Below are 13,432 nucleotides of genomic sequence, written 5' to 3'. Positions count from 1 at the left end.
CAACTTCATTAAATGATATCCCAGATACATAGTAACAGCATGATGCTGAAGCTTTTGTGTATTTCTTAACATGAGCATGAACTGTTGAATTTTTTGTGCATGTTCTTAAATACAAAGATAATGTACGTATTAAATGCTGTCTTAACAGAAGAAGCTTCAAACTGAGTATGTGTTCATATGTTTTTACACTGGTGTATGGGTTCTTGGCCCTCTAGCTTTTCATTAAAAAATGGAATTGTGCAGCTGTCATAATATATCAAATCATATAATGACTAAAACTAAGTTTCGTGTTTACTTTGTGGACTCAGTTTGATAACAGCCTGTCAAAATAGTTTGGAGGCCTATCGCTGGCCAGGATTGCCTTTTACACTACTTTTATAGTAAAGTAGCCACAAACAAGATGTTTGCATTTTTTTGTTGTCTGATGGTTCAGATGGTATATGCGAATGCTTGCCATGAATACACTTGGACTGAGGTGGTTTTTGCTTTTACCTATTTGCTGTGAACAACTTGGAGCAGTGGCAGTGTGAGTGATGGCTTAATACCCTTTGCTATACTGAATTAAACCAGTTCAGTCTGTCAGAATTACATCTGTGAACAAGAAAGAGAGGATTTGTCTGACATGGAACATCCAGCAACCCAACCAGCAAATCTTCTGTAATCTTCTATAATTTGTTTGCTTAATGTTACTTCTATTCATCAGATACTGTGTGTCTAACTATTTTCAGTACCAACTCCCAATAAAAGTCATAAGTGACCACTATCAAAGGTAGTGGAGAAAGTGTGAGTAGGAGGAGTTAAATTTATAGGTATCTTCTGCAGAGAGGAGGGGAGGGGATTTAAGGTTGTGTAAAGGCAGTATGACAAGGAATTGAGCCGCTAATGGAGAACTTCGGTAGCAGGTCAAGTTGTAGCATCAGTACAAAATTACTGTGGGAATAATTACATCTGAGTTAACTTACATTTTCTTAGATGAAGCTGTATGAATAGTAGCAAATGCCTCTTCACCTGTCCACACTATTCTATAGGGAGGGGTGGGCTTCCAGCCAGAGCAAGACTCTGCCATTGCTGGGGAATCTGGGTCATAAGTGTAGGTTGATCTTAGGATTTTGTTGGGTTTTAGCTGTTGCTTGTTTTCTCCAGAAAATGAAGAAAGCAGACCATTGAATAGCCTTCATCATCTCTGCTGTAACACATGATAAGAGACAAATTATGTGCTTGTTGTTTAGCTAAAAAAAACCAAACCAAACAAAACAAACACCCACCACCCACCTACCCAAAAAAAGAAGAATGAAGCTGTTCTGGGAAATTATAAGGAGGAACCCAGGAGAAGTAATCACTGCTGAAATTTAACTTTAGGCTACTCAAGTACTGCTGTGTTGGTGCTGTGGGTGAAAGTGAGGATATAGTATGTTGAAATTACTTCAACTATCTCAATTGTGTTTTCTCCTTGATGTGTGGTTAATCTTTCAGGAACAGTTTTGCCTGTCTTCTTGGAAAATAGTTCATAAATGTAGAATTCTCCAGTAAAGATTAAGTTGCAGATTTGCTGGAAAAGGTGCCTTGGATCTTTTTGGAGCATGCAGTTAATGAAGAGCTCCACACAGGACATTACATTTGATGAACTTACATAAGTTGGACTTCAGAGTCTTAAGAAAAATCAGTCTGAAGCAAACTACCATAACACAGATTGGGCCAGGGTGTGGTTTTATTTTCCTTTCCCTGAGGATGATGGGAATAGATGGTGCAGTGAGATAACATTTTATGTTATAGTTGTGTGAAGACTTGTCAGCTCATCTTGAATTTTTGTGAAATGAAGGGTTGCAGCATCACCTAGAATGTTTCTGTTCCTTTTTCAGAAGTTTGTAAGAGTTCGTATCGTAAGGGACTATGCCACTTTGGTGGTCATCTATGTTGTGAGGCTGGTTGTGTAGAAATACAAGGGATGCTGAAGTTGCTTAGATGTTCTTTGTATTCCCTAGAAGATGCTTATGACATGGCTGACAGTTACAGCATGAACATAGTTCATGCTATTTATGTTTTCATCCACTGAAAGTCAGGGTAACACTGTGTGTATCTTTTTGCCCTTTTGGATGATGTGCCCTTTAGCCATGGGCTGAGATTTGGGTGCTCTGTCATGCGTTACTTAGGCTTTCTGTGGGTTCCAAGTTGAAAAGGCTGAGTCCTTGGGGACCAATTACTCCTTTTACTGACCTGATGCTTTATTGTATGACCTGTTTTTAAATATTAGTTATTCTTTACTGTTCTACAACTTTGGAATGTTAAAAGAATTAGTTTATTGTTCTTAGATCTTTAACTTCCTGGATTTTCAGTGTTGGAAAGTACCATTTTCTTGGCTTACTCGACTCAGTAAAATTTTATCACTATTCCTTTGTCACCTTCATTCAAGATTGTTACTTTCTAATTTCAGGTATATTGAAGTTGCTGTTTAAATCTGACTACTTTGTCTAGTAGCCATTTGGCAATGTTAATTTTTATTCAGGCAGAAGACTTTCTGCTGTAACTCATGCAGCAGTGAATTTAGTAGGAGAAAGTTGGTGGCTTGATTATGAAACTTCTTATTTAATGGTCAGCTTCCAAGATTATTTGGAAGCTTGTAGATCTAAAAATCACATTTGCATTCCTAAAAATCACAAAAGGTATTCTTCTGCCTCAGCAGGATTTATGATAGCATTAAAGCAAAATAGGAGTTTGAAGTGATGATTGAAAAGCCTGTTCCTGATTTGAAGCAGTCTTCTGTCTGCTTACTAGCTGAAATTCTGTGCAGAACTTGAGCAATTTATCTCTCTACAGTCATCCACACACAAAGATTTCTTGTTGTTCTGGAAAAATGGAGCTTGTTTTTACATGTTTTCCAAAACTGGAAACTTCTTAATTTTTGTACATCTGCTTTCAAAAATGAAAGTACAGTTTTAGGTTTCTTAGCTTGTAGAAGTGTATTACATTTTATTGGTGAAGTCTTGTTTGGATTTTTCAATTAAACTCAAATATGTTCTTACCTTTACTCGTGAATTGTTGCCTGCTTGTCATTTTAGGTGGAAAGTGCTGCTGAGGAACCCAGGGTCCTGTGTATAATACAAGATACCACAAATTCCAAGACAGTGAATGAACGTGTTACCTTGAACCTGCCAGCTTCCACACCACTGAAAAGGCTGTTTGAAGATGTGGCATCAAAAGTGGGCTACGTGAATGGAACTTTTGATTTAATGTGGGGAAATGGAGATAATGTAACTGATACGGTATGGCAGAGTGCTTTTTATTTCCTTTTGATAGCAAACACTTAAATCTTCACGTTATAGAAGAATGTGAAGCACTACTGCATATTGCGTTAGTACTCATTAAATTCCTGTAAAAATTTGTTCTCACTTAGTTCCTGTAAAAAGTCTGTAGAGACTGACACCACTTTTTTGATTTTGCTGAATTTTATTTTGTATTCTATCTACATTTTAATCTCAAAATGTGCTCTTAATTGATACAGGTATTTAATCAGTAAACACAAGAAACTAATACAATCATTCAGGTGTAATGCTAGTTTTCATTATCAGTATGTATTTTTAATAATAATACCCATTATAATTATTTTCTGTTTTCTGTGGTCTTCTTTGAGAAATATTTTCTTAACAGAAGCATCTGGTGTAGCGGCATTCTATGTTACTTACACCTATTTGAATTGATTATATACCAAAAAAATACGATTAATATAATCTCTGTGCTTTATTGTAAATCAGTGTTGTTTTTAGTTAATATGATTTCTACGGATGTACCTAGAAGACTTGATAAGATTCCTTAAGAACTAGATGTTAGTTTATTTCAGGTCACGTTTATGCTTGCTGAAATTCTTTTTTTTTTTTTTTTTTTTTTTTTTTTTTTCCCTCTTTAAAACAAACCAAACTGTATACAAGCTATCTAGGACACTAGATGGTTTGCATGGCTTGATGTTCTGCAAGAAACTTGTAGACCAGTGTCTTGACTCCTGAAGAGATTAACCAACTTCTAAGGATTAAACTGCACTGTAATACTTAATTTACACTGTTTCTTAAACTGTTCCCAAGTTCTTTCAGTATTACTAATGAATATGTTTTGTTTATACTAGATAATTACTTATTTTTATTTCATCTTAGTATGTCAGAAGCTACTTCAAGCAATGCACTTGGATGGAATCTGTAATTGTGGATAGATCTGTTTTAACAGCAAAAAAAGTGTTGTTTGGTGTTTCTTTTGTTTTTTGGGTTTTTTGGTTCAGCAGACTCCAATAGATCAGAACAGTGACAAAACTATTCTTGATGCTGGTTTTGAGCCAGGGAAAAAGAACTTTCTGCATTTGACAGACAAAGATGGCGAGCAGCCTCATATAATGCCAGTAAGTAAAATTTTCACTCAGGTACATAAGCTATAGTGCTGGGTGGAGAGAGATGTATTGTGTACTGCTCTTGTGAGATCAGAAAATGAAATAAAATTGGACTGTATGTTTCATACAAGCTTTTTCAGGAACATTCTCAACAGACACTTAGACTACTATTTTGCACTTCTAGGTTTCTCCTGAGTAGGACCAATTCCATTAGTGATGATTTGCTGTCAGTTTTTATTTATGCTTGTCAAGTATTTATGTAATGCTTTGAGTAATTTTCTACAGTTATATAATTTAATTAATCTTTGACATGTTTAGAGATAAGTCTTAACAATACAGGTTTAATCATACACTTAATCCTTTTCTTCTGGGTGTTTGAGAGCAGTATTGTACACTGACAGAAGTCTGAGAAACTGCAGTCCTGGATCAACAGCAGCTATCTGCTTCCAAATTTACCTTTAAGGAAAAAAAAATGTATATAAAAGAAGAGTTGTCAGTGTTGCTTAAAGTAACTGTCTGCCACAATAAAATATTTGAAAATACCCTATTTCTCAAATATGTGATGCAATGAAAGATAAACACAGCTGCAGTTTATTTATATTTAAATTGGGGGTTGAATAGTATAAAATTTATTACTCAGCTCTTGTGTCAACATAATGCTGGCCTACTTAGCCTTTGTTGTGGACTTAATTATCTGAAAAGGGGACCCCCCTACACACACAGTTAAATAATTGTACACAGGATCAGAATTTGAGTATGATTCTGAAGGAATACTGAATTGTCATTTTTTATACCTGGAAAAAAACCCGACTCTCTTATTTCGGTGCAGAAAAAACTTGATACATAGGAGATGCTAAATTGCAGATTTGCTTGTTGTATGCATTATAGTACTGTATTTGATTATACAGTATTCAAAAGAGTATTTGCTTCTGCTAATATGAAGCATGATTTGTGAAGGGGTTGAGAATTTGGAGGGCAGAATTAGTTACACAAGCAACTGTGTATCTGCAATTTTGTCAAACTTGCGTGATGTGCTTAGCAAAATTGATTTCTGAGCCACAAGGTAAAGAAGTAAAACTATTAGGTGCTTAAGTAAAACTTTGTTGTCTAACTTTTGCATACAATTAGTGTATTTATGTTTTCAGGAGGAGTCTGGTACAACAGATGACAGTGTGCAAGACAGATTTATAGGCCCTCTTCCACGAGAAGGCTCTGTTGGCTGTACCAATGACTATGTCAGTCAGAACTATTCTTATTCTTCAGTCCTCAGCAAATCAGAGACAGGTATAGTGATCTCTCTTGTAAGGGCAATGTTAATTTGTAAATATTAACATATTTTAAAATACCAGCAATTCAAAATAATTTTGAAACTTTGAAAGAAATTGTAAATTTGTTTTAAGACCCCCCACATCACTACTACTTTTTACATCATATTTTCTGCAATATTCTTGTATGCTTTGGGAACAGGAGAGCTGTAGCCCATCCTTTTCTTTCTTGGGACGGTGCATTTCAAACTCTGTCAGGGCCTGTCCTTTTCAGTATTAACCTACTGCTGTGTCCCTAGTTGAGTGGTCAGGATTCTATCACCAAAAGTATTCACTTCAAGCTGTGTGTTCACTCACAGCTTAATGAGCACTCGATACTGTGTTATAGAGGGGCTATTGCCAAATCTCAGCACTCTGTGTGTCAACTAAAATCCTCTTGCTGTAGCCCCTGGCTGCAGTTTCTCTGCCTGCACCATGATTCCCCAAGAGGTTTGTCCTCTGCTGCCTGGCTCCCCACCAGTGAGCGGAGACTCTCTGGAAGGGAAGTGCAGCTCTGCCTCGTGGACAAGTGCCAGGGCACATCCCGGGAGGCTGTCTGGGTACCTTTGCTGCGCAGGGGGATAGGAGGGGATGGCAAATCGTAGCTCAGTAATGAGACAAACTCCTGATAGAAAGTTTGTTGAGCAGACGCAAAGGCAACATTCATTTTACACCAATTTATGCATGTTCAAGATGCTTTTGAGAGAAAGAAAGTTTCATCTGCCACATACCTTTTTCATTTAATGTAACTGTAAAGTTGATCTGTATAGAGTAACAAAATATATATGTTCTAACTCGGTTCACAGTGTGTTCACAGAAAATGTCTGTGTTTTGTTTGGAGTAGCTGCCTTTTCATTACTAGTATGGAATTTTTTTTTAACACCTACTAAGACCTTCAGAGTATAAATAGGCATATTTAATTTCTTTATTACACTATGGTTCAGTATATGCTGCTTACTTATCAATTGCTGTTAATATTGTATATTTTGGAGAAAATTTTAAAATTACAGTAAGATGAATGTAAATAAATCCTTTTTCAGCTAATAAAAATGACACTGATTTTTAGTAGCTGGTTTTAGAATATACATGTGTGCGGGCACTTTAGAGTGAGGGGGATTTTGTTTGTTTGGGTTTTTTAAATTTATAGTTCTGAGATGATACTACAAATCAGTGCAGATACAAATTATATTTACATTATAACTAGGATATTTTTAGTTGACAACAGGCAATAAGCAAGCTAGTACGTAGTTGTTAACAAATTCTGGTTTCTTCTGTAAAAATACTTAGATCTACTCTTAACATATTCAGTTACCTATGTCCCTATTGGTGCAGTATTCAACACTAAATATGGGTTATTGTGAAACATGATTGATTATCACTGAAATAGCTTTGTGTCATTCAGGGAAATTATTTCCGTTGTGTAAACTATTACTCTCCATTGCTCTCAGAAATGAGCAATTGTAATATTCCCTCAAATTTTATAGTGCAAAATAACAATAAATGACAACATTTCTTAAGTAAACATCACCACAGAATAGTTTTCTTGTCATATGTTTTAACTCTTAAAGTGACTTCCCATCTATTTGCGTTATTTCCATCTCATTCTTGCATTTTTAGGTTATGTGGGGCTAGTAAATCAAGCAATGACTTGCTACTTGAACAGCCTTCTACAAACACTTTTCATGACTCCTGAATTTAGAAATGCATTATATAAGTGAGTATATAGGATCAGAACCTGTTCTTAAATTTGTGTTGGTATATATTGGTCAGAGACCCTTTTGAATTCCTGCTGTCAAAATTTCCTTCTTTGGATAGTGGAAAGCATACTTGAAGGCAACCTGGATAGACTTAGAAACTTTTAAGCAGATGTATTTTTGTTGTTGTTTTTGGTGGTTGTTGGGTTTTTGTTTTGTTTTGTGGTGGGTTTTTTTTAGTAAAATACTAATAGATGTTACTGCTTGTGGTATGGACCACCTTTTTAAAGAATTTGCCCCATGTTGAAAACATCAAACTTATATTCAAGTTTGATACTCAGTTTAGTTCATGTCTGTGTTTGTGCACTGAATGGTTTTGAAATTATTTAATTAATTTGGTTTAGATTTTTACATTTAAAGAATAGTATTGTTATTTACTGCAGAAATGGAAAGCAATTTCATTTGACTTTACCCAAGAAACAGAGCATCACTTAACTTCTCTAATCTGTCAGACCTCTTGAAATGTAATAAATGCTAATTTAAATGCCTTTTTGAGTAACGTTGTCAGAGCATTTTTAATTGTCAAATATCTTGTGTTGTGAATAGATGGGAATTTGAAGAATCTGAAGAGGATCCTGTGACGAGTATTCCCTACCAGCTTCAAAGACTGTTTGTTTTGCTGCAGACCAGCAAAAAAAGAGCAATTGAAACAACAGATGTTACACGGAGTTTTGGATGGGATAGTAGTGAGGGTAATATGCAGCTATTAAGCTTGTGTGATTTGCTTCAGTAGCTGCCTGTTAGGGGCCTGAACTGCTGCTGATGGGGAAGAAAACCCCAGAGTAATTAAAAATAATTATTAGAATCCACTTTGTTTCAGTGGAAACAAAATATCCTAAATGGATATTTTGTTGTGGTATCTATTTAATTTTTAAGGAAGTTATATCTGAGTTTTAGGCTGTTAAAGTAAAAAGCTTTATATTTTTGTAGTTAAGCTGCCATTACGGTTGTTAATTGTTTGTAAAGGATTAGCTTTTTATGAGAAACTTGCATCTGTTTAGAATCACAGAGGTCTAATGCACGTTCCATATACATACAAAATGGTATGGATAATTCCATAAATTCAAACACTGTAGTTGTCTTTGACACTTGTATAGTGTAAGTTTGCCCCATAACCTGCTGATTTTTCCATGGAGTAATCACATGACTATATGGAGTTGAAAATGGGGGTTTAGAGAATAAACAAATTGGGAAATAAGTCAAAACCAGTTTTATAACAGCACATATTAGCATTTATGTATTTTTTACATATTCTTGCTAATGTATGCAATTCTTGTTTATGCGTGAACATCGCGAGCGAGCTCATGGCTTACTTTCCTAATTTAACTTGAGAGGCAGCTGCTTCTGAAATTGAACACTGGCCCAGTAGTGAAGAGTGTAGTAAGTAATAGGTACAGACGTAAAGGAGTAGCTTTTTAGAAAGTATTTGCAGGCTACAGTTAGTATTGGGGCTAATAACATCTCTTGTTTTAATTAAGAGTAATTTCAATTTCTAACAGCTTGGCAGCAACATGATGTACAGGAGCTTTGTAGAGTCATGTTTGATGCTTTGGAGCAGAAATGGAAGCAAACAGAACAGGTAAGCTTATAAAGACTTTCTTCCGTTCATTCAGCAGTGTGGTATTCTTACGGCATTTTGTTGGGGGTTTTTTGAGGATGATTGTGAAAAATGTTAACTGAATTTTAAATACTAGGTTGTTGAAAGTCTGCAGTAGTGGCCAGTTTTCTTGTTTGATGCAACAGTTAAGCTACTATAATGTATAACTTTAAAGAGTGTGTTGCTTCTGTCTTCCTCCCCATTAAAAAGTTAAAAGTTAAAAGTGGAGTATTTTGAACTCTGGATACTTAGTCTTTATTTGAAGCTTGGAAAGTGATTGTTTAATTCCTGTGATAGCTTCCTCGCTGTTAGTGTTTACTGGGCTACATTGTGGGCTCTTGAAGCTCAAGCCCACTCTTCCAGTGTAGGAGAATGGAATATATTCATATCACATGCTACATTCTGATAAGCGGCCAACTTATAGGCCAGTTTTCAGATTTGTAGACTGGCAAATACTTTATCTTTCTGCACCTGCCTCTGGAGACATAGGGAGCGACTCTGCAGTATCTGATAACATCTGCAAAATCAGGCTTGATGTTAAAAAAATGTACTTCAGGTTTGGTAGTTTTGTAGTTGCGCTTAAGGTTTGCAGTGTACTCGATGGTCACATCTAATGTGGCTTGAGAAGGTCATTTGATAACATGTTTTGCGCACTGATGAGGCAAGGGAAATCAAGAAACAAAGAAATGTATGTCCTGCTGCGGAATGGTATTGTAAATGTGTAGCTGTGCAATTAAGACTTAATTTAAAAAAAGGCATTTCGTTGTTAAACAAAAGAAGGGAAATACGTTCTATTTCATTTGTTTAAAGCTCTGTTTAATATGTTTGTTTCAGGCTGATCTCATAAATCAACTGTATCAAGGCAAGCTGAAGGACTATGTAAGATGTCTAGAATGTGGCTATGAAGGCTGGAGAATTGACACTTACCTGGATATTCCTTTGGTCATCAGGCCGTATGGCTCCAACCAGGCGTTTGCTAGCGTGGTGTGTACTATTATGCTGACTAATAGTGCATCCATACACACATAGAATACATAATGCGACAGTGGTATAATTTGTTACATGGTAAGTATCATCCTAGATACTCCATCTTGGGGTGTTCGTCTTTGTGCAGTGAACCAGCTAGCAAGTTCTAGAAGATTTTTTTTGGCTTTTTGGTTTATTTTTTGGTTTTGGGTTTTTTTTCTTTTGCCCTTCAATGAGTCCTACTGGTGCATGTATAAGGGGAGGGGAAATGCAACTTTATTGCCTTAGGGCTGCAGTAATCAATTATTTTCTTCCTGATAAAATCTTCAGCATTTACTTGAGATACTTTTATGAGATCACAAAGTTTTATTTGGGTTGTTCTCTTTATTGGCACATCTGCTAAATTTTCATAGCATTGTTGAAAGTCTTAGTGAAAGAACAGAATGTTGACTTAAATTTCTTAGTTTTAATTACCATGTTGTTGCTGTGCTTTTTAAAGTTCACTTCTCAAATACCATATGCTTTTAACAAGCGATTTAATGATGATAATTAAAAAATCCTATCATACATCAGTGTTCTTGGTCACTTTTGCTCCAGCATTACTGATGTTGGCAAGCATATATATTGTTCAGTAAATCTGTGGAAGTTTGTTTTATTTTTTTCCACCCCCCTGGAAGGAAGTGATTACAGACTGTGAAATTCCACTCTTGTGGCCTAAAATACCTGTACCTATGGGTGAAGTTGTGAGAAAGGATAAGAATAAATCAAACAAGTCTTTCAGTAAAGGTTGTTCCAAACAAACACTTGTTGTGTAATTGGCTTACAAGGATTATTTATTATATATATATAAAGTATTTTTCCTTTTGTATTTAGTATGCTGGCAATATTTTTAAAGCACCAACAGTCCGTAATTCTTAACAGTAATTCTGTTAAGAAAAGATTTGTTAGAATTAGGTTAAACTGCAGTGTAGGTTCAAAGTGCTTCATACTTCAAATGCCAACCTTGAGAAGTAGTAAAAATGAGGGACGTTAATCTCACAAAAGGGATTCAAGTTAGTTAAGTCCTTTTAATTCTTTTTAAGCTTGCATTAAAATTTTTTAGAACTATCCAGCTAATTTAAGCTGTATTATACAGATTAATGTTTTATGTAGATGGCTTCCCTTTTCACGTTTTAAAACTAATTTCTAGAAACAGTTCCTAAACCAAAAATTTTTGTTGTAATTTTTATTCGATAATGAGATTTTTCTGATCTGTTGAAGTAATGAAAACTACTCAGTTCATATAGTTGTATTCCGCATTTAACAATGCATTGTACATGTGTCTGAAATAGAATTTTTTTTTTTTTTTCTTAGAGAAGTCTATAGCGGAATGCTAAAAAAAAAAACCCCAAACCCTACAGCTTTGCATATTTGTAAAAACACAGAAAGCTTGAACAAGTAAGAGCTTAAATATCTGATTACTTTTGGTAGTGTTTGACATTTCTCCTGTAAATCAGCATTTACTGGGTATACTACAGTGAGGAAAATAGTTCTAAGATTTTTGTTATGCAGTTACATGGTTGCAGTTTGTTTTGATGCTTCAAATTTTGAGATTTTTTTTTTAATTCATATTCTGATTATATTCAGTTGATTCTCCTCCCTGCGTATTATTTATAGCAGATGTAATTTTTAGTTTTGTAGTCTTCAGCAGTGGGGAGATATGGAGGATACTTGCTTTTGGAGAAGGGAAAAATCGCCTGTTTCTAAATGGAATTCTCTGAAGGTAGTATCCTCCATTGATCCATAGACGATGATTTAGTAGGTGTAGGTAAAAGGGTATAAGTGACAGATCAAAAACTTCACACATGCGCTAATAGGGCTTATAGAAGGGAATGTAAAACGTTTTAGACCTTGCTAGTCAGCTCCTGAGGGAACTTGCAGCAGGCGACACAACCCAAGATAGGGGATCTAAGGAGGATACTACCTTCAAAGAACTCTAGTTAGAGGTAAGTGATTTTCCATTACTTTCTAATAAGAGAGAATGGATGTATGAGCTTTAAGTAAGGTTAATCTGTAGAATGCCACATAAATTGTATTATCCCACTGTTCGACATTGTGTACTACCAAAAAATGTAGATACCTGAAATGTTGCATTTATTTATAAATACCTGTATTAATTCTAAATACATTGGGAACACTGTAGAACGGGGAAGGATAACGTTATGCTTTCTTTATTTCCTAATATGAACTAACTCTGAAATACTTCCGTATATTTTTGGGATTTGCATTTTGAAATTTTTTCTAATTCCCTGCTCCATCTCTCAAGTTCATGTAGTAAGACCACATGGCTACAAACTCATTAGGGCAGCTTGAGGCACTGAGGTCTCCTCAGTATGTATGTCAAGATAGCATAAGTACTTTTTCAGAAACTATCTGCACTGTTCAAGGGCATGGTTTAAAAAAACCCTCAATCAGCCTTTTTTGGAGGTTAGTAGAAATATAGACATAAAAATATATAGCTTGTTTCGAGGAGGTAAATAGGAGCAGCAAATGACATACTGATTTTTTGTAGGTACTAGTATCTTTTGTGTCGATGCCTGAACTTAATGGCATTAGGCAGAATCTAAAAATATTTTTTACTGCAAAACATAAAATTTGCAGAGTAAAGAACAGCTGAGAGGAGTTGATGCAATGGGGAGCTAGCTGGCATGCTGAAATTATGCTTTAGGAAATGGTGGAAATTTGCTTTAGAACACCAGAAGATAGTAATAATATACAATAATATAAAAATAGCAAGTACAGTTCTGTTTTGCTACGTGGTGGTAGTTTTCACCATGTTTTGTGTGTTAGCTTTTCTTTTGAGGTTTTAAGTATGCATACAAGTAGACTTTTTCTGGGTAGAAATTAATTTGGATGTCTGTGTGAACTTACTTTGAGGTGTCATTGCCAAACTGAAACTGGTGAAGGCAGTTAGAATGTGGATGGAGTGATACTTTATGTTCTTAAACTAGGTTGGTAACAAGGTCTTCTGGTTTTAGTTGAGCATATTCTTTGAACGTGGGAAAACTAGATGAGTTATGAAAATCTGAGATGGCAGTTAGTTTCTTGGTTTTTTGAAGAATAGTTTTGCCTAATCGATATTTATTGTGTAACTTTTCGTAAAGATTCTACAGCTCCTGTTCACAGGTTTACACATTTACAGATGCTTGCAGTAAGATACCTGTCAAACTACTATCTCATAGTGCGTTTTTGTGGAGAGGAGCATGTCCAAAGTATCTATCTTTAGCCAGACAATAATTAGTTTGAACTGTTAGTTACAGTGTTTTAGTATGCTAATTGTTATAAATGTTGTAATCAGAATAGTAAAAGCTGGATATACTCAGAACTTGGCTGGACAAGGCCCTGAGCAGCGTGCTTTAAGTTGGGCCTCCTTTGAGCAGGGAGTTAGGATCAGGAGATCTCC

The 13,432-nt window shown here is 35.4% G+C and overlaps 1 protein-coding gene across 4 annotated transcripts in view; it reads left to right on the top strand.

The window, feature by feature from the left end:
- USP47 (ubiquitin specific peptidase 47) overlaps positions 1-13,432 on the top strand; it is a 58,636-nt gene that overhangs the window by 15,728 nt on the left and 29,476 nt on the right. For 3 of the 4 annotated variants that reach the window (XM_056353147.1, XM_056353144.1, XM_056353148.1), the window contains 7 exons: positions 3,057-3,260; positions 4,265-4,381; positions 5,515-5,653; positions 7,291-7,387; positions 7,974-8,119; positions 8,927-9,006; positions 9,859-10,008. In XM_056353147.1, coding sequence (XP_056209122.1) covers positions 3,057-3,260; positions 4,265-4,381; positions 5,515-5,653; positions 7,291-7,387; positions 7,974-8,119; positions 8,927-9,006; positions 9,859-10,008 — 933 coding nt within the window. The remainder of the gene's footprint in view (positions 1-3,056; positions 3,261-4,264; positions 4,382-5,514; positions 5,654-7,290; positions 7,388-7,973; positions 8,120-8,926; positions 9,007-9,858; positions 10,009-13,432) is intronic. The other variant, XM_056353146.1, reaches the window with a different exon arrangement.

This window comes from Falco biarmicus, chromosome 10 (assembly GCF_023638135.1).
Source record: "Falco biarmicus isolate bFalBia1 chromosome 10, bFalBia1.pri, whole genome shotgun sequence".
In the NCBI taxonomy this organism is placed as follows: domain Eukaryota; kingdom Metazoa; phylum Chordata; class Aves; order Falconiformes; family Falconidae; genus Falco; species Falco biarmicus.
The sequence above is the reverse complement of the archived record's forward strand: the minus strand, read 5'-3'. Positions and strand labels throughout refer to the sequence as shown.